Source organism: Eublepharis macularius, chromosome 3 (genome assembly GCF_028583425.1).
Source record: "Eublepharis macularius isolate TG4126 chromosome 3, MPM_Emac_v1.0, whole genome shotgun sequence".
Taxonomy (NCBI): domain Eukaryota; kingdom Metazoa; phylum Chordata; class Lepidosauria; order Squamata; family Eublepharidae; genus Eublepharis; species Eublepharis macularius.
The window spans coordinates 101,293,693-101,314,427 of NC_072792.1; the positions used below are offsets into that span (position 1 = coordinate 101,293,693).

Sequence of the window (20,735 nt, forward strand, 5' to 3'; positions counted from 1 at the left end):
TTTTCTAGCAATTAGCCAATAATGTTTAACCACGTAGTCTAACCCAAGCATACTAAACTTGTTGAAACAATACAAGAATTTTAAAAATAATTTTTATTAAGTAATTATTATATTTATTATTTTGTTAATAAAAATAAAATAATTATACCTGTTGAAATCTCTTTAAATGAAGAGTTAAAATCGGAGGAGCAAGAGAAATAAGCATTTGCTTTTTGGCATTCGTATATATGAATTTCTTGACATCTAGAGCGGAAAAAAGATTGATTAGATGTTCAACAATACCACAGGGTGTTAAATTGCTCAAATCTAGTATGAAGCTGATTACCAAATGCTGAACTCCAGGCACAATCTCCTCCACACCAAGTTTAAGCATTTCAAGTCCTATGGATATTGGTGGTAGGGCTAATCATGTGCATTTATCCTTTATTTATTTAATTTATAGACCACCTTTCTCACTGAGACTTAAGGTGAATTACATAGTTTGAGATTAGCACAGTAAATATCAAGGACATTTCAATAAACAGTGCCATAGGGTATATAAATGCAAGTTTACAAAGACATAACACCAGCAAAAATCCAATACAGAACTGAAGAAATGCTAAAACAGTGCACAAGACATTCTAGGACATTAGACAACATAGAACTACCCGGTAGGATCATACTGAAAGCAACAGGTGGTACATAAGAGCACATATAAGGCAACATAGAGACCATAGACTTCACCCACTATCTCTTTGGTGAAGCTGAGACCACTTCCCTACAGTACAGCCCTCCTATCTGAGTAAAAAAGCCCTCTTGAATAATTCAGCTTTACATCATTTGGGGAAAGCCAGGAGAGCGGGGGCTCGCTTGACCTTCTCAGGCTATTCCATAGCGTGGGGGCCATCACAGAGAATGCTCATGTACAGACATTTTGCTCATGTGTACGGTGGCACATGCAGGAGACTGTTCAGATGAGTGAAGCTGCCATGGAGGAACATAAGGAGAGAGGTAATCCTGTAAGTATGGCTGGACCAAGGCCATGAAGAGTTTTGTATGTGATAGCCAATACCTTGAACTGAGTATGGTAACTGATAGGTAACCAATGGAGTGACTGCAGGATGAGAGTGATATTCATGCTCCCGATTCGGGGTGTGCAGGGACGGAAAGATTTGGTTTTCTTGCTTCGGAATTTCTGAAGCAGGAAAAAGGATCAGAAATAAGCGAGTTCCAAAGCAACAAGCTGCTTCGGAAACTGATTATTGCCCTGCTTCGGTATGATCCGTAAAGATTCGGAGCACATTGAAACTTCCTGCCCTGCTAGTTATTTCACCCAATAGGAGGGGGAGGATGGGCTTCCCTCTTCCCCCTCCCATCAGGTGAAATAAACGGTGGTGGGATCCTCCGGCCAACTGAAGCGCGGGAAGGGGCTCTTTCCCTGTCGCAAGCAGCAGGAAAAGGGTTCTTTAAACTTCAGCTGGCCGCAGGGGGGAGCCTCCTCCACTGGTCAGCTGGAGCCAGCTGTGGGGTTTGGAAGCACCTCAATGCCACCCAATCCGCTTTGGGAAGCTTTGATTCAGCATTTCTGAATTGGGGCCAGCATGCTGGGCCTGATTCCAAAATCCCAAATCTTTACAAATCGGGTCCAATTCGGGCATTTATCCTGAATCGGAAACCCGAATTGCACACCCCTACTCCTGATAACTGCTGAGCTGCAGCATTTTGCATCAACTGGAGCCTCCTAGTTAACTTAGATGGGTGCAGTGCATTACTATAGTTAAGTCTTTATGTTACCACACCATGGATCCAGGTGGCCAGATCAGCTGTGTAAAGATAGGAAGCCATCTTCCAGGCTAGAGTGAGGTTGTAGAAAGCATTTTTGTGGCTGCCCTAACTTTTTTTAATAGTAGTGCTGGATCCAGTATAACCACTAGGCTCTTAACTGAGCCTACTCTACAGAACTCAGTGGAACTTAAGCGAACGGCTAGACTCTCAATAAGGAGACAATAACTATTTCTGTCCCTCTCTCTTCCTGATGATCTCTCTCTAATAGTTACCTTCCTAAATTGTAACCTTCATGGTGCTTCTAAGGTTACTTCTGAAATAGTAGCTCAGACAGATAAGGGCTAGTTTTGAGATTACATTCCTATGGCTGCACTTTAAAGACAGCTGTTGCAAATTAGGTGAAAAAACTGACAGAAGATGGAAGCCTGATATATACATGTTGAGAAGCTGCTGAAGCAGGTAGCAAGTTCTTGTAATCAAGATGCATCAGATTTCTCCAGTGTGATGGAAACTGAAACCTCTGGCAGTTTCCATTCAAGTTTGTACTACTTCAGTCTACAGGTTAAAAGTACAGGAACAGAAACAAAAACCATCTAGCCTTAATTACAGCAACTTCCACAATCTTTGAAGTATAACTTCAGATAAATATTCATGAATATATATTGCAACTGATGTGCACACAGAAATACAGTTTTGTGTCACTTGCGGAATATTTCCTGTTGTTTTAAAGTAAGTGTCTGAGTTTTTTCTGTCACTTCTGCTGCGTAACTAAAAAAAGCAGATCATTATATTTATGGGAATGAACGACAGGAAAGGAAGTGAGATGATCTAGAATAAATGGTTAGAACTATAATCAAAGCTAAGATTGGGTATGGAACCACCATGGGGGAAACTGATGCTTCTTGAAAGGCTGGATTCTAATTATATAATCTTACTATCCCCTGCTACTTTTCAGGTATCTGATCAACTATGGAGACATAGTAAGATTCGCCTTGCCAGACAAAAGCCTCACAAAGTCTATGTTCAAGGTTAAAGCACAGAAACAACATCCTTTGGTCCTTATCCACATTCATTTTTGTCACCTTTCAAAAAGTTACTTTTGTCAACTGCACATTGTGGTTTTCTAGACACATTTGTAATAATGCTACCTAGAACCACATCCCTTTAATCCCATTTCAGAGAACAGGGGGCAAAAACACTTTAAATGAACTGCCTCATGCTGTTATGAAAGTGAGACATCCCCTACTTTCCCTGTTCTACTAAAATAGCTGCTAATGGAAATTTGAGTCAATAAGAAAATAAATGGCTTAACATACGTTTTGCAGCATTTTTTGGTCCACAAAGTTGTCTTCGTGTGCATACATCACAGAGAAGTTTATTATTTTCACAGAGTTGCTCATTATGAGTGAACTGATATAAACAACGAAGGACTGAACCTTCTTCGGTGCTCATCACTTCCCTGTTTGCAAGAGTACAAAATGCTGTTTCCGGGTCCTCATTCACTACTTCATAGATTTTTGTTTCAGAATCAAGTTCATATAAGATATCCATATTATCTGACTCAGCATCCAAAGATAATTTGTTAAAGACATTAGAAATCTCCTCATCTTCCTTTGAAATCTTGACTTCCTCAGAAATCTCATCTTTGAGAGACAGGTGATCAAATTTATTCACACACTCCAAAGCAGGAACAAAATTTCCAGTGGAAAACTCCATACCAGCTTCACTGTTTGCTTCTTGGTCATAGCATTCTGTATTTTCATTACATTTTTCTATATTCTGCACCTCTTTTATTATCTCTTGCCCATCTATACTTTCTTTTTCATCTGTAGTGTGGTCTTCACAATGGTTTAAGGATTCCTCTGCTTGCTTTACGTTGGTAACCTCAGCGCTACTTTTTGTTTCTTTACTACAATCTTGACTAACTTCACATTGTTCTGTGGCACAAGTATATGTTAGATTGATCACCTTTTCTTGAAGTTTTTGTTGGCGTCGCTGATTCTGTCAAGTGAAATACAATATTCCCAATGTGTGTTCAACAAAGGAAGATTAAATAAAAAGTATTCCAATCAGATGTTCTCCCTTTATCGGCACCCCGAATCCCCCTCAAAAGTTGATGCTGAAGGTCACGGGACCCTTCTGCGGAAGGAAAGAGGAATTGGCAAAGACAGCCCCAGCCTCTCTTTTATGTAAGCAGGATGTCAGTTGGATAAAAGTCAGTATGCTATATAAAGTTAATATAAATCGAATGGTAAGCAGTTTGAATACAGAAAAATATCTTAGTTCTTCTGAAGTAGTAATATCTTATGCCAAAAGCTGGAGGAGAAAAGCCAAACATTGGTTAAACAAAGGTAAACACCCCAAAAGGAATCAGTATGATTTTTTCAGATTTTTTTAAAGAATGTTTTTGGATTGTGGCCTACCCTCCCAAGAAACATTGAACATCAAACTAAGATTCCTTGAAGCAATAATTTGTTTAAGAAACAAAACTGCTGAATGGCTTTACACTTTCCTGCTCACAAAAGGAGGGGGGGGCAGAAAAAAGGGTCTTTTATGCCTTCCTACAGCTCCACCTTATTACCAACCTTTGCTTGCTTTTTGGCCATTTTCTTTGCCTTCTTCTGGAAGTGCTTACTGATCCCAGGAGCCTCATCCCTCTCCTTCAAATACCGATCAGTTTTTATGTTGTCATCTTCATCTTCTGTCTCCTTTTCCTGTACTTTTTTAGTATTTTTATCATTTGTTTTCTTCTTACCACTCTTTAAAAAAAATTATGAACAGTATAGGGACAGGAACTCAATTCCACCATGACTGTTTCAAACCTTCATTGCAGTACCAAATGACTACAGAAGAAACCTCTAATAGAAAAAGAGCTAACAGACCACTACAAAATATTGTTTGCTTTGCTAGGACATGGGAGTTTTATCCTTCATCACTCCATGATCAGCTTGGCCTCATTCAGCTCATAATATAAAGGATAGAGCTTTCTGTCACAATCAGTCTCAAGATATTTCTTCTCATGAAACAAACCACCACATTAACATATAACTGAAGCATAAGTATGTGCTGCAATATTAGGGCTGGCTTACACTGCTAGTTTTTGAGGAAACCTATATATGTGGGAAGGCCTGTGAGCAGGCACTTACATATATTTCCATGTTCTGGGATTTCCTTCCAAATGAAAATCCCAGCACCCCCTAAAAACTGCCATCAAAAAGGAAAAACTGCTCCCTTGCCTACACACAAAGTTCTTTCAATTCCAGCTAGTGAAACTACTCTCAGGTTCCTTTCTAAGCAGTAATAGATCAAGGTTAAATCTGTATTCTTCCCTCCAAGTAGCTTTCTTTAAAAAAAATTATTCAAAGAAGAATATATGTATATAACAGCTAATAAAGGATCTCACAATAACAATAATATTAAACAAGTGCTTACTGAGTACCTATACCTATATGATTCCAAATAACCTATTCCAAATAAGTATTTGGAAACACTTGGGAAACACAGGAAAGTGATTCCAAATACCTCTATGATTCTTAACAAATCAATACAATTATATATTAATCAATCAGTTATAAACATGTTGCACAATTAGATACAAGGTTTCCCTCCCCCCAAAAATCAAGATTTCCAACATCCAGAAAAATAAGTCCAGTTAGCTCATCTGTTAGCCTAATTTATTCAACTTTGATAATTTTACTGTTTCCCACACTTTATTTATCCAAGATTTTACAGCCAAATATTTTGCACTTTCAATTCTGTGTAATTAATATTCTTGTGGCTGTAAATAAATTTAGTACCATGGCCAAAATATATTTTTAAAGTCCACTTATCTTGACTCGTATTTCCAATATAACTGCTTATTTGAATGGCAATACTATTTAATCTGTGTAGTATCAAATACCTTCAGTATATTTTCTTATAACAATTCTCCTTCACTCTAAAGCATGCAGCTGAAGCAGCAGTTGATGAGAAGGCCATCAGTCATTCCTTCTCAGAGACTGTGTTAATCTACTATATTTTCCTCTTTCTTAAAAGTGCTTAAATTTGCTGCTAAGGATCATGCAATAGAATGAATAAATAGTAACAAATCTTTCTGATTGTCCTTTCAGCATATTAATCTTTCAAATGTTGTAAATTCAGTGTAGCTGATGTATTGCTTTTTTGAATTAATAAAAAGTATGTATTTGAAGATACTGAAACCTGTATTGTTTGACTTTAATATATGATAGACAGCTTCCATTAGAAATTATACCTATTAATATTACACAGTTTTTGTTAAGCTAACTGGTCCTTGAAGTCATTATTTTAAACTTATCATTACACATAAAAGATTGCACCAAGGAGGTTTGAGGGCTCAAGACTTCTCATATTGCCCCTGACATCAATAGCACCCACCTTCAGTTAAAAGTTACCATGTGACCATATTTTTTGCTATCTTTAGCTCCTTCTAAAGAGCTTTTTATTGAAAAATTCTTCATTCAGATTTCTTCAAAAAGGGGTGACAAAAATGTCACTGTTACTTATTTCTGTTTTGTTTTGTTTCTATGATGTTCCATTCCTCACTCTTCAGGATCTATGTAGTAAAGCCTGGATTTCAGACAGCATATCTAAACCAAAACCAACCAACCCTTCCATACTTACCTGATCATTTAAGACAGGGAGTGATAAATCAAGGAATGACTCATGAACTAAAGATACCTGAAATAAACAATTTGACCTATTTCAGAGAAACAGCTTAAAGCATTTAAGTCTGCTTTAACAAACATTAGGCCCCAGAACCAAGATATGCTAGAGTCAGTTTGCTCAAGAACTACCAGTTTTAAATTAGTTTCTAGAAAAGGAGGAGGAAAAAAACCCAACAACCTCCCAGTGCTGCCTTTTTACGAATGTAAAGCAAAACTGTTTTAAAAATGAGCAAAGCATAAAATACAAATACAGCTGCACTAAAAACCCAACAACCTCCCAGTGCTGCCTTTTTACGAATGTAAAGCAAAACTGTTTTAAAAATGAGCAAAGCATAAAATACAAATACAGCTGCACTAAAAACCCAACAACCTCCCAGTGCTGCCTTTTTATGAATTTATCTATATGCGCCCCCTCGCCTGGTTAGCTCGCAGCTTTGGGCTGGGTTGTCACCAGTATGTGGATGACATTCAGCTCTATCTGCTGATGGATGGGCAGTCTGATTTCACTCTGGATTCCTTGGCCAAGGGTCTTGAGGCTGTGACGGTATGGTTACATCAGAGTCGCCGGAAATTGAATCCCCTGAAGACGGAGGTTCTGTGTCTGGGTTGTGGGGCGATTGAGCTGGGGACCTGGCTCCCAGCCCCTGACAGGGTACAATTGAAACCTTTGCCGACGGTGAGGAGCCTGGGTGTGACCTTGGATGCCACACTTTCAATGGAGGCGCAGGTCATGACCGTTGCCAGGTCTGCCTTTTTTCATCTTCAACAGGCCAGGCAACTGGCGCCCTATCTTTCGTCCCGGGACTTGGCCACAGTAATCCATTCAACGGTCACCTCCAGGCTAGACTACTGCAACTCACTCTATGCTGGGCTGCCCTTGGGCCTGACCCGGAAGTAACAACTGGTCCAGAATGCAGCAGCCCGCGTCCTTACCGGAACGCCAATCCGAGCGCACATTCATCCTGTGCTGCGCCAGCTGCACTGGCTCCCAGTGGAGTTCCGGATCCGGTTCAAGGTGTTAACCTTGGTGTTTAAAGCCCTTCATGGACTGGGACCTGCATATCTGCGGGACCACCTCTTCCATTACGTCCCCTGTAGAGTGTTGCACTCTGCAGACAAGCAACTCCTGGTGGTCCCTGGTCCAAAGGACATCCGTCTGGCCTCAACTAAGGCCAGGGCTTTTTCTGCCTTGGCCGCGGCCTGCTGGAACGCTCTCCCACTGGAGATCCGGGCCCTGCGGGACATGTTACAGTTCCACAGGGCCTGTAAAACGGAGATGTTCCTCCAGGCCTTTGGCTGAGTACCAGCGGGTGTCCTCCTTCTTCCATCTAAGACCACCACTTTTTCTGGGTCTGCCCTCGGTCATCATCTATGCCCATATACGGACTCCCAATATTTGTTTAAATAGCCTGCTCCTGGACTATTTTAATGACTTCTTAAAAATTATTATTGATTTTATGGTTTTTTGACTTTTAATGTATTTTTTGAATGTTGTTAGCCACCCTGAGCCCATCTGTGGAGAGGGCGGGGTATATATCTAAATAAATAAATAAATAAATAAAGCAAGCGAAACTGTTTTAAAAATGAGCAAAGGTATAAGCATAAAATACAAATACAGGCTAAATGTACATATCACAATACAGAATTCTAAGTAAAAATAAATAGGTGTAAAGGTGACACCACTAGACTTACAATTCAGCATCCTATGTATGTGCTTATACATATTGAGAAAGACAAATTAGTATACTACGCACCATTTTCAATTCTGCTAAAGATTGCTGTGCCAGTTAAAATAATGGAATATATAATCATACCCTTGTGTACTATGGCCAATAACCCTTCAGAAACCTGCTGCAACTTCTATTAACATTTTTTTTTCATTTTATTTTAGCCAGAAGGCACATCCAAGTATTTCTATAAGTCTGTTCATGTGTCAAAATAAGCCATACCGTACTGAACATGCAAATTAAAAAGAATTGGCTACATGCAAACTTTTCAGTACTCCAGTAAGTCTTTTGCCTCTTCCCTCCAAGAATAAGCTGTGGCTTCTTGATGCTTAACAAAAAAAGAACCCACCCTGTCTTATATAACAATTATGTTTATGGAAGAAGAACTCCTGAGTGGAGTGAGATAAATACCAAGGGCTGCAGCCAAAAGTTCTCCGTGTGAAGTGAGAATCTTTCAAGCCGAGTCATTAATTAGCAGAAGGTAATCCCAGAAATTTGTATAAAGTTAGCAATAAACTATTCTCTTTCTACAAAACTGAAGGAACAGTGGGATGAGCAATGATGAGTTCCTGCTATTTAAAAAAAATGTCTTAAGTAAAAAAATAAACCTACTTACAGTTTGACACTCTTCACACATGATGGTACTTGTTAATTCTCCACCAAAAATACGATCTATGAAGCTGTGTGGTGCCTTTCTCTTGTCATACTCTGAAAAGTTAAACATGTCAATAAAGTAATAAAATGTTCTCTTATAAACAGGTGGGCTTTTAAAAAACATTTTGATGCTAAAGAGATCCGAACAAGAAAAATACTCCACCCTGGGAGCAAATAAAGAAATTAAAAATCCTGAGCAGGGCAGAAGAAAAGACTGGAAATGAAAAATAATTTTAAAAGGTATAGTGATTCATCCCTCTCACTTAATTTTTAAGCTAAGACCCTGATTTAGATGCATCCAAAGACTACAACTAGCAAAGTTGTAGTCGAACGTGACGCAGCCACTAAAAAAAAACCCGACATGAAAAAATTCAGAAAATAGATTAATGTAGAGAGAGGTACAGAGATTGGGTCAAATGTAAGGAAAGCCACATCAGTTTTTTAAGAAGCAGAATTCTGCAACCATGCTAGTTAAATGTAAGCAATAATCTACCATCAGTATCAGTAAGCTATCCAAAAGCAATGCAATTTCTAAAGCCAAGCATTTATTTCTTCAAGATGGCATCTAAACAGAGGGAAAAGGCAATGGAAGGGGGGCTGCATCCCCCTGCACTGCACTGCTCTATCTACAGTCCATCAGCATTTAGGGTCAGAATGCATACAGCCAAAATATATACTCAGCTTTTCCGAAGAACATTCAAGGTGGTGAACAAATATAAAAGTTGTATTACCTTTGATTTTCTTCTTTAGCTCTTCATTTTCTTTGTCAGCAGAATTATTCAGTGCTTTAAAAATACTAGCACACGTGCGCTAAAAGCAAGCATATTTTTAACTGTTTTATAAAGCAAACAACTTTGTTTCAAGTTTAATTTTAACCACCCTAAAAGGCAAACAGTAAAATTATTTTGCAGATTAATGCACCAGAAGAATATAGAATATTCATGTTAACAGTCTGTCTCATACCCACATGCCCAGATTTAACATTTCTGGGATACAAGCTGGGACTCTCAAGTGTACAAAACGGACAAAATCCAGACATTATTTGTGGTCATGCTTGAAATAAAAGAAAGCTGGGACAGAATCTCCCTTTGTGTACAAAATAATTATTTTCTTATAGAACTCCCCCTCCCCTTTCTCCTTCTCTTTTTTTAATATTACTAACTAAAGAGTTGGTTTAATTGGACAACTGAGATGGACATCTCACATTTCTCCTTACTGGAAGAATCTGGGAAGAACTTTAGTTTATTGTGCTTTAGGTTGGATCCAAAGTTGCCCTCTGGGAGTGGGAGTAGGCAGGTATATACATAATTTAAAACATTATGAATGTACAAGTTTAGTTTGGGGAGCCTAATCATATGTCTTTTCTTAGAAGCAAGTCCTAGTTAGATCTATGAAACATACTCCCAAGAACATAGGACCGGAAAGAAGGGCCGCTCCATTGCTTTCAAGGAGATTCCACTATGATTAGAATTTGCTGGACTGTACTCACAAATTCTATGGGTTGGCTCCCTTCTGCCCAAGTCTTTCTTCAAGGGAGGAAAGACTTCCACAAATGGAAAACAATTTTCCTAATGGAGAAAGTTCTCTCCCTACATGGGGCTACTTTATTGACCTTAACACTGTGCAAAGGAAAGGGAGAAATTTGTGTCCATACTATCCTAGATACATACTTGAGTTTCTTCTGTTCGCATCCCATCCAGTAAATAGCGAAGCAGCTCCTGACTGTCCTGCTGCTGATATCCTTTAAAACGTATTGCTCTATTTGAAAAATTACAAGCCTTTAATATTTGATACAACATATATTCACAAAGCATGCATTGTCAAAAGTCTCCTAAACAGTGCAAAAGTATCTTGGTAAGGAAAAGTCTCATGAGACTTTAAAAAACAAACAGACTCCAAAGGATTTGGGCTCTAACTACCCTAAGTGGCAGCATTAACAGAAAATGAGTTAGAAACATTGGAAATTTCTTCCAGTTCTTTGTTCCTGATAGGGGGGAATCCCTCTGTTCATGGAATAGTTCTTTCCTGCTTGTATTCTTCTGCTTCTGCTTTTTGTGTTCCCTTGAAAGCTTTACTAGAGTGTTGGGGAACTTTTTAGAAATTGGTAGAATACAGCAGGAAATTGTAGATACTGTCTAGCATGCTTGTGTCCTCTGCTCATGCTAAGGGAGGGTAAAGTTGTATTTTATTCTACATAACACTGTAACTCTGGGAAGGGAAATATGACCATTAAAATTTAAATGTACTAAAGATGACTGATGTTCCTAAATACATTTTTACCACTAATGTCTCTAAAGGAAAGAGTAAATCTCAGTGATGAATTAAGATATGTAGCTTGTCACTAAAATCAGCCCCAATACCAAAGCATTGGAAAGTAACAAGTATTTCATCTATTTTTAAAGATGGCTCCAAAAAGTACGCAGGATGTTACAGGCCAGTTAGCCTAAAGCATATTTCATATGTTAGCTGAAACTGTTAATAAGCTTCTGTAGATAGGTTTTTCAAAATCCTTATTACCACAGAACAGAGGAAGATACTCACTTTTTACAGACCTGAGAGAAGAGTTCTTTAGGGGTTACAGTTCCTGTTTTAGTCTCTTGCATTTCTGTTAGAAACTGACACATTGCCAGTGTCAGGGGTCTTGGGTGATCAAGTTTAATCACCAGAGGTTCCTGTACGCCACACACAAAAAGCAACAGATTTTAACCCACTCAGTTATTCATTCACTCATCTGATATGCCTATATAAGCCAACTGTCCTAACTAAAATATGCATCTCTTTCTGTAAATATAAACTAAATGCAGGGAACTTAACGAGGCAGCTAAGTGAAAGCTCCTGTGCCAATTATTTCTGGAGCGGCTCCACTAAGCAAAGTTGATTTAGGATCACAATTTCCTTACTTTAAGGAATCCTTTTATTAAAATCAAGCAAAAAGGGTCTGAAGAAAGTATCATCAGCACATAAAAGGTTAATACTTGTTTTTATGAAACTGTTACTACATTAAAATTACTAAAGTTCTGTTAAAGCACAAAGAGTGCACCCCCCAAAATGGCACCAACCATATCTCCATGCAAATGTTTTAAACACTATAGGTTGAGTTCCTCCTGACGTGAGTAGAAAAACATTTGGTTTTTTATTTATAATTCCACTTTTCTTTTATTTGGGACCCAAAGCCGCTTAGCACATCATTCTCCCCTCCTGCTCTCTATTCTCATAAGTTATAACCACAACCTTTTGAAGTTAGTATGGCTGAAAGATCGTGAACAGCCTGTCACGTGGCAAGCTTCCATGGCAGGCCTTGCTGTCTCAGGTCCTACTCTAACACTCTAATCACTATGGCATGTTGGCTTTCTTGTCCCTGTGAAAGAAAGCTTTCCTGCCTTGCCCTCTCCCCCAAATCATACCCCCACCCCCAGGGCTGGTGGAATACCAAAACCAATATGGGGGCAAATCTTGTTTCTGCAGTGTGTGTGTGTGGGGGGGGGGGGTTCCATGAAAGGCCCTCCCCATTAGTGGAACAGTCTTCCACAATCAGAAAACATGGTCAGGATCCACCCTGGTATCTCAGTATGGTATTTAAGCATGAATTTACTAATGAATAACAATTCAAATACCAATTTTTGCCTGCAGGGTCCTAGCCAGAGTGGTAACTTTCCTACGAAGTGAAGCATTTGATTAAGAAACAGAGACATAAAACACATGAACTAAATCAGCTTCCATCTACTGTGAGATGCATGCTGATGGCATGCAATCATTGTGTGACCTCAAACTTTGGCCTTCATGCATCTGTCCTTGCCCCAGATGAATTCTTGACCTGCTCATAGCTTTGCAAGGTCTTGTTTTGTAAAAACAGAAAAGAAATTCTGAGCCTTTTAAGAACTATTGCAGGAGAATAATCAAAAGCCAGACTAAGGAGAGCTGAAATGCAACACGCGAGAGAGCACTGCTCTAGCAAAAAGAGTTATATTTGAAAAACTAACCCCTAACCAGTTTCACATACTACTAAGCAGAAGCCCACCTACCGTTAATGAAAATTCTGGAGGCTCAATGGTAAGCGTTGCATCAGCCATTTTAACTTCCTTCAGCAGCTCTCTCAGAATTGGTGTCTGTGATAAATTCTTTAGGAAGTAATAAAAATTTTGTGAGCAACTTGACCACTCATCTACATCTCCAGAAAACTCTGCGCTTATGTTTAAAAGGCTCTACAGAAAAGTGGAAAACCACCCGGGAATAGTAAGTAAATATGAGCACTGTCACTTTAAATAAGATTAAGACAGACATTTATTTACTTACTATTCATGGGTGGTTTTCCACTTTTCTGTAGTGCATTTGTACCAGGGATTGCCTTTCTTGTTTGTTATTATGTTTGAAAGGCTAGCAGGAAGAACATCTGTTTCACTCACCAGAATTCTCCAACCTGGCTTCCTTTGTAGAAGTAAGGAGGACATATAGGTTTACATCCTGCCTAGAATTTCCATGGATACAAGGGTGGAGCAATTTTTGCCAGTCCCACGCCTCCCCCCGCTCCTGTAGGAAACCTCTGATATTCACTCCAGATATTTTGGGGGTCCCCAGTCCCTCAAGAGGAATATTTTGGTCCGCTGCAGGATAGTTGAATACATGAAAATTGCACCCCCCCTCCCTCGGTGGAAATTCTAGGTAGGATCTAAGCCTACAGCAACAGCACTTAAAGGAAAGACAGACCAATATTAATAGGTTCTGTGGCCACAGCTGTGCAAGAATATGTGTACATCAGCAGCTTACACTTTAGATGCAATTTTTAAAAACTGATCTTATTAAATAAATGCAAGATGATCCAGCAAACAACTTCTCATAAATGGTATGCTGGACACTCAACCTCTCTCAGCATTAGGGGTATGCACCCAAAAAAGATTCCCGTTTCCAACTTTGGGCTTACTAAAGAGGGGAAAAATTCAGGTAAACCTGAAGCGGCAAGCTGCTTCAGGCATTTTAACTGCTTCGGGATTATTAGGTAAGATTTGGCCAGTGTTTCCAATGGGATACGCCATTTCTGGCTATCCAGGGGCCTGGGTGCATTTTCTTACCAAATAATTGCAAATTTTCAGGGGACTGTCTGCTAACCTTCCTCTCACGACCACCCTAGTTTCAAGATTGGACTTTGGGGGGACATGTTATGGCTCCCCAACGAAGGTGCCCCATTCAATGTTGATCTCCATTATTCCCTATGGGGAAAATGAGGGGAGTTCCTAGGTGGCTGGGGTGGCGTTTTGCAAGCAAAATGTACCAAAAGTGCAAAGGACCCTCTGCTAACCCTACTCTCATGACAATCCAAGTTTCAGGGGGATTGGACTTCCGGGGGCCATGTTATGGCACCCCAAATAAGGTGCCCCTATCCAGTGCCGATCTCCATTATTCTCTATGGGGAAAATGGGGGGAGGGATTCCTAGGTGGCTGGGGTGGCATTTTGCAAGCAAAGTACATCAAATTTGCAGGGGATATACACCTACCTGTCCTCTCACAACTACCAAAGTTTCAGAGAGATTGGACTTGGGGGGCATATTATAGCCCCTCACAGAAGGTGCCCCATCCTACAATTTAAATCCTTGCAGCATTTTTAAAAAGGCACTCTACTTCCAGCGATTCCAGGATTGGCCACTCTCAGATTCACCTGTCCTTTCCCAGATCCCCCTCCCTCCTCCCTCTTCTGACTCACTTTACTCCGACTCCCTCCACCCCCATTGGCCATAGGGAATAATGGAGAACGGTGGTGAATAGGGGCACCTTCTTTGGGGGACCATAACATAGCTCCCCAAAGTCCAACCTCCCTGAAACTTGGTCATGAGAGAAGGGTTAGGAGAGGGTCCCCTGCAAATGTGGTGCATTTTGCTTGCAAAATGCCACCACCAGCTACCTAGAAAGCCCCACTAGCCGCAGAAGCGCTTTCCTCTTGCCGTTCTTTAGGAATGGCAAGGGAAAAATTGCTTCCATGCTACCTGAAGCTTAACAAAGCATTCCGAAATGCTTTGGTAAGCTTTGCTTTGGCATTCCTGAATCACTTCAGCAATGCTGAGGCTGATTCAGGAATGCCAAAACATCCCGAATCGGGCCCAATTCAGGTTAAAAATCCGGATCCTGAACCCAAAGCGCACATCCCTACTCAGCATCAAAGGTCTGTGTGTGCATGGGTAACCTCTATGGGGCTGTCACACAGCCAGTGAAGAATACTGTTGTCTGTTTCTTGATGGAGGCAGAGCTTAAAGAAAGTACTAAGCCAGGTCTTGTTCATCTGTAGAAGCTTCCTGGTCTGGTTTCAGTTGCTGGTGATAAGTTGTAAGCCATAAACAGCCTGGATCCAGAACAGAGAGAACGTCATCTCAAAGATGAACCACCCACAAATTCAGATCTGTACAGGAACCTTTGTTTTTGTTTCCTCTGATTCAAGACGCAGGGGCTTCTGGTACCCAGAGCTGAGCCTTTTGAAGTAGTGCCACAGTTACGGAACATTTCCACAGATTATCTCTTTATGTCACTTCAGATAGCAAGAAATGCTTTTGGAGCTTAGTTTATGGGTTGGATCCAGACTAAGTTAGCTATTTCCACCACTTCTCCCTTCTTACTGCAGACTCTCCCTCATGTAATTCCTCAGGGTTCCCTATCCCTCAGGAACAGCATTCCATGGAGATCAGTAGGCTGTGTTGGGAGGGGAAGTGGCAGGAAAGTTCCATTCCACTGATGGAAAATTTAACTGGATCCAGCCCTATGTGTGTTATTGCCTTTCTGCCCAACAAAGGGCACCCAAAGCGGCTAATAAAAGATGAAAGTCACATACAGCAAACAGCTCTCCCCGATTTTAGACAGAAATATTTAGTTTCTCAGCTTTAGGTCTCTGACCTGATGGCTATACTAAAACTGTTTCCTTTTTAAAAATGTGTGTGATTTTATTGCACTAATGTGGACAGATCTATTGGGCCTTTTAGTTTGCATACCTTCTCAAATACTGGAGAAGATAAAACAATCAGTAACAGCAAGCAGCAGAATCTGAGCCACGTGAGAGGATCCACAAAAAAAAAAAAAACTTGCACAGACAGGCAATGAGATACTAAACCACTTTATATAAGCAGGGCTGAAAATTCAAGTAGATTGAATATAAGATGGAAACAGATTCAGTAAGCAATGTTGCTCCTGATGCTGCATTGATATAATCAAAGGAGTAGGGACATTAGTAATTTAGGAACCTTAACAATTTCTACCATACCTGCAGAACAGCATTAAAAAAGCACGTATTCCCCAAGTTACTGAGACCCTTCACAGCAACTTCTGCATTGCCATTTAAATGAAGGTTGTTGTCCTTCATTAAGGTCTCTTTTTTCTCCCTCTCTTCTTCATTTCTGTGGTCTTTTATTTTCTTATTTTCCAACTGCTTGTTCTCTTCATCTGTGGATGCTTAAATGAAACAATTTGTTTCATACTTTAAAACAGAAGTCAAAGAGGAACGCAAGCAGGCTTACTAGTATCATAGGTACAGTTAATACATTGAGTTAAATCTAGAAGCCAGCCAGTTCTACTTGAGGAATGGATATTTCCCACCACCTGTTTCCTGCCACAACCCCTAACTCCCTGAAAGGTGATTCCTGGAGGTCACAGGATCGTCACCATAGAGTGAGATGTGGGGGTACAGTCTTCAGTGGGAAGGGAGAATCAATAAAAACTGGCCCTTCTCTTGCATGTGTATAATTACTCTTCCATTCATGGAAAAGGACTTTGGAGTGAATCCATTGTCTGAAGGAGTTTAAACCCTACAAGCTCAGGAACAGTCAAATATTTTAGGTGACTGGATTCTGTGCATGTGGTTCTTAAAAGTTTCTGTGCCATAAAAGCTGATACTACTGACAAGAAAGCATAAGAAGGCAGGCTAACTAATGTTCAAAATCATGCATAAGAGGAAAATATGGCTCCTGTCATTGTTTTAATTTGGTATAATGGTAGGGTTGGAGGTAAGACAAAAGCTTGCAAGATCTTTGTTACATCAACCTGTCACAGGGCAGGTCAGTAAGTAGTAGACTTTGCTGAAGACAAAAAACAAGGCTTTCAAAAACTTGCTATCCTGATATTTCTAAGACCTCTATTGGTACAGCAATTAATTAAAATTTTGATATGAGATTAACAACTGAGAATACAAGGGCATGCAACATAGCTGATTCTTGAGACTTCCTCATTCTCCAACCACCTTGATGTCTGTATTGACGCATCTTATGACTTATTAGCTTTCCTAGCTCAGTAGGGAAGATGGTGATAAATTCATTACTAAACCAGTTTAATGTGATCCAAGACCACAATACTAACAAACAGAAGCTCAGTGGTTGTTAAACATTAGAAACAGGCCCTTTCTGAAATAACTGTTGTAGGAACTTACCTGCAGTCTGGATGTTCGCACGAGCTTGCTTTCGAACATAATCCACAAGTTGGCCCAACTGAGTGGAACTATTGTACTGGACTTCTTTATCACACAAGTAGCACCTGTCTCCATGAAGAGACCAAAGGAAGGCAAGAAAGATACAAACTGAGACTTTAAGAATGGGGCTAGACTCAAAATACAGTGGGGTTAGGACAGCATGGGCATTTTCATTAGACGTGAAATGGAATGGGTGTTATAGCACATAGTGACCAGAAGTACCACTGTTGCAGTTCTTTTGCGCAAGAGTCTGATGTCCACATGTCATTAGAATTTGTTGGCTATGACCCATGTTTTGAATAGTGGGGGCCACTGTACACGGTAGGGAAACCTTGCAAATTCTAGTCAGAGGAACCAAGCAATCCAAATCTCGTTGAGTTCAATTATCTTATTTTTGATAAGAAGTTTATGGTTAATGCCATTTCCTCCACTGAAGAGGACAATTCTGACCTGCCCAAAGTGGCCATCCTCTGTCAGTTAGTCCTGCTAATGTTTGGATCTAAACTGCAGAGTCAGTACCAGCACTGTGTATGCTATATTATACTCTACCCTGTTCAAAGAACAAGTAGCTACACTTAAAATCCAATCCAGTAAATCAGAGCAGATAATAATAAATAATACCATTTGATTTATATATCGCCCTTCAGGACAACTTAATGCCCACTCAGAGCGGTTTACAAAGTATGTTATTATTCCCACAACAAAACACCCTGTGAAGTGGGTAGGGCTGAGAGAGCTCCAGAGAGCTCTGACTAGCCCAAGGTCACCCAGCTGGCTTCAACTGGAGGAGTGGGGAATCAAACCTGGCTCTCCAGATTAGAGCCCTGCGCTCTTAATCACTATACCAAACTGGCTCTTCACAGAACAGAGTGGGATTTGAGCATACCTATTTTCCCATGCCATTTTTATCCAGCATGAGTGGAAATCAGTAAGCAAAATTACCTCCCTTCCCAAGCTACAGCCCACAATACCATCTTAACTGCCACTCCTGGAGGGGAGGACAGTCCTCCATGAACAGCACTGGGTGTGATGTGTAAGACTGCAGTGAAAAACTGCCCACCCTCCACCACTGGAAGTGGCTTTGTGTGGGTGGAATACAAGGTTTGGATCCACACAAGATTTTCTTCAATATATGCTGGTTATACTCACCTCAAGGCCAGGTTAGATGTAATGGTGTCCTTGTGGCAGCCATAAGGATATCACCACCATTTTACAATGATTTAAAAATACAGAACTGTGCTCTTGTGTCCCCCCACCCCTGCATGTTTTTAAATGCTAAAACAGCGATGGGGAAGGGGGGTTGTTTGGCACTTGAAAAGGCTCACAGCTGGAGGGTGAGAAGAGTGCCCCAGCCCACCACAGGATTAGGCCCTCATGGCATTTTTAAATCTCTTTAAAATGACAGCAGCCTTCCTATGGTGGCCATGAGGATGTTGTCAGATCTACTTTGGGCCTCAGTGTATAGTGTGAACAGTGACATAACAACTCCCATGGAGTCCCCTAAGGGGCAAATAGAACAAAGTGTATATTTCAGTTATTTTTACACAAATTATATCCCCACACTCTCAATCTATTGATTCCCAAGGAACATGACAGAAGTGGAAATCAGAACAGTAATTTAAGGTCACGTGTACGAAGGGTTATGTTATCATTCCAATACTTTTCAGGAAAGAAAAAAAATGTGATTCCAAATGGTGCTAGAAACCAGAAACTTACCACACACTCCAATTGTCTAAACTAAGAACCAAACAGTGAGAATCTGATCTTGGGGTTTCATAATGCTTTAAAGCATGCTGTTCTTTAGAATCTCTGCCGCAGCCCTGCAACATTGACAACATAATGTATGAAATACCATTTATTCAAGTTACATTTTGACCAAATCTGGATTATAAGTACAATAAGGGATAACATTGTATTAATTACATTAGTTATACATTTTTCAATTTTGGAATGCACGTAATGAGGGGGGGAAAAAAGAAGATACCCTATGGCCACATTTGAGACATAACCATATTGAAGGTCTGTCTTCTGCTTCCTCTTCATATTTCTCATGTGTCTCACTACCCAATGACTGGCAATCTTGGCAGGCATTCCAGTCCACATTCTGCAACACCTTTTTCAGGTGACCTTGTTCCAATCCTTTACGAAGGTGTTTGCATACAGGCTCTATATTTAAAAAAAAAAGCAAAGTGAGGGTCACAGTTAAAAGGGACTATGGGTCATTATTACAGCTTGTATGGTACAGGACTGGACTGCACAGACCTAGCTCCAGATCTCAGGTCAGCCTTGGGCAAGTTTCAATTTCACAGCCTAAACCCTCTCATAAGACGGTAAGACAGCCTCACGTATGCTACCCTGAGCTCATTGGACAAAGGGTGAGATGCAGCTGAGATATCTACAGAGTGGATCCTTGAGCTGGAGAAACATAGCAGCTATGCTCTTCCACAACAACTTGTGTAGTGCTACAACAGGAAGCTCTTTACTCAAGTCTAGCGCAAGAGGAATCACATATTTGGATTGGATTGCATACTTCCCATGCAAAATCTCTAGCACAAGATATATAAAAGCTCTTCTATGAGTGAGGGCATCATACCTAAGTAAAAATATTGGGTTGGAGTTAAAGAGCTGATTCTGCAAGCATCCTCTGATAATATATCATAAGATCCAACATAATTAGGGTTTTGTCTAGGTGAAAAGAACTTTACATTTCCAACTGTTTATTATTCTGAATGGTTAACCATTAATTCTTTTAAACAACTTTCATTATATTTTAATTTTTAAAGGAAAGGCACATGATGCACTTTTTAAAATCTATGTAAACTTCTGAAGGCTTCCTTAGTCATATGGCATTTATACCCCACCCCTCACCCCCTTCAACTCAATGTTCTACTTTTGCCACATTCTCAATACATTTATGACTCAAGAGATTTATTAACTGACTAATCTATACAATATAATAGGCATATGTGTGAGCTACATCTACATAGGAAGATACGAAAAAGTTGCAGGAGGCAATTCTTCACTTTAAGGATAAAGCTCCTTCCTTATATATCCTTCTCTGCCATGTTCAATATAGCATTTGGGCAAGTTGATTAGATTCTTAATCCCAGTTCAGAGGATAATCTCTGTTTAAAGGCACTGCTGAGTGTAGTAGTAGTAGTAGTAATAGTAGTAGTAGTAGTAGTATTTTATTCATGGTCAATGACCAACACTTAAAACAGTAAAATGGGCACCACAGAAAATATAGAAACATTAGTAAAATCATTCAAAATACAATAGGTTAAAATTTAAAATTCTTAGTGGTACAGTAAAATCTTAGCATTCATTCACATGAGCCAATTAAAGTTTTCCTAAACCTTGAAGCAAGCCATCCAAATCTGGCTACCTGTTGAGTGACCTCAGTGTGCCTATCTGAAAGAAAACGTCTCAGAAGGCATGATCTTTGACTACAGGTCAAAGGTAAGGGGTAGT

General features: G+C 40.0%; 1 protein-coding gene across 1 annotated transcript in view; it reads right to left on the reverse strand.

The window, feature by feature from the left end:
• The window catches only part of USP16 (ubiquitin specific peptidase 16), a 33,313-nt gene that overhangs the window by 3,945 nt on the left and 8,633 nt on the right, over window positions 1-20,735 (reverse strand). The window contains exons 3-15 of the mRNA XM_054973223.1: window positions 19,249-19,430; window positions 18,981-19,084; window positions 17,226-17,329; window positions 16,068-16,255; window positions 12,853-12,948; window positions 11,372-11,502; window positions 10,501-10,588; window positions 9,562-9,640; window positions 8,793-8,884; window positions 6,406-6,462; window positions 4,350-4,523; window positions 3,081-3,765; window positions 149-243 (exon numbers count right to left, since the gene is read on the reverse strand). Of these exons, the coding sequence (XP_054829198.1) occupies window positions 149-243; window positions 3,081-3,765; window positions 4,350-4,523; window positions 6,406-6,462; window positions 8,793-8,884; window positions 9,562-9,640; window positions 10,501-10,588; window positions 11,372-11,502; window positions 12,853-12,948; window positions 16,068-16,255; window positions 17,226-17,329; window positions 18,981-19,084; window positions 19,249-19,430 (2,075 nt within the window). The remainder of the gene's footprint in view (window positions 1-148; window positions 244-3,080; window positions 3,766-4,349; window positions 4,524-6,405; window positions 6,463-8,792; window positions 8,885-9,561; window positions 9,641-10,500; window positions 10,589-11,371; window positions 11,503-12,852; window positions 12,949-16,067; window positions 16,256-17,225; window positions 17,330-18,980; window positions 19,085-19,248; window positions 19,431-20,735) is intronic.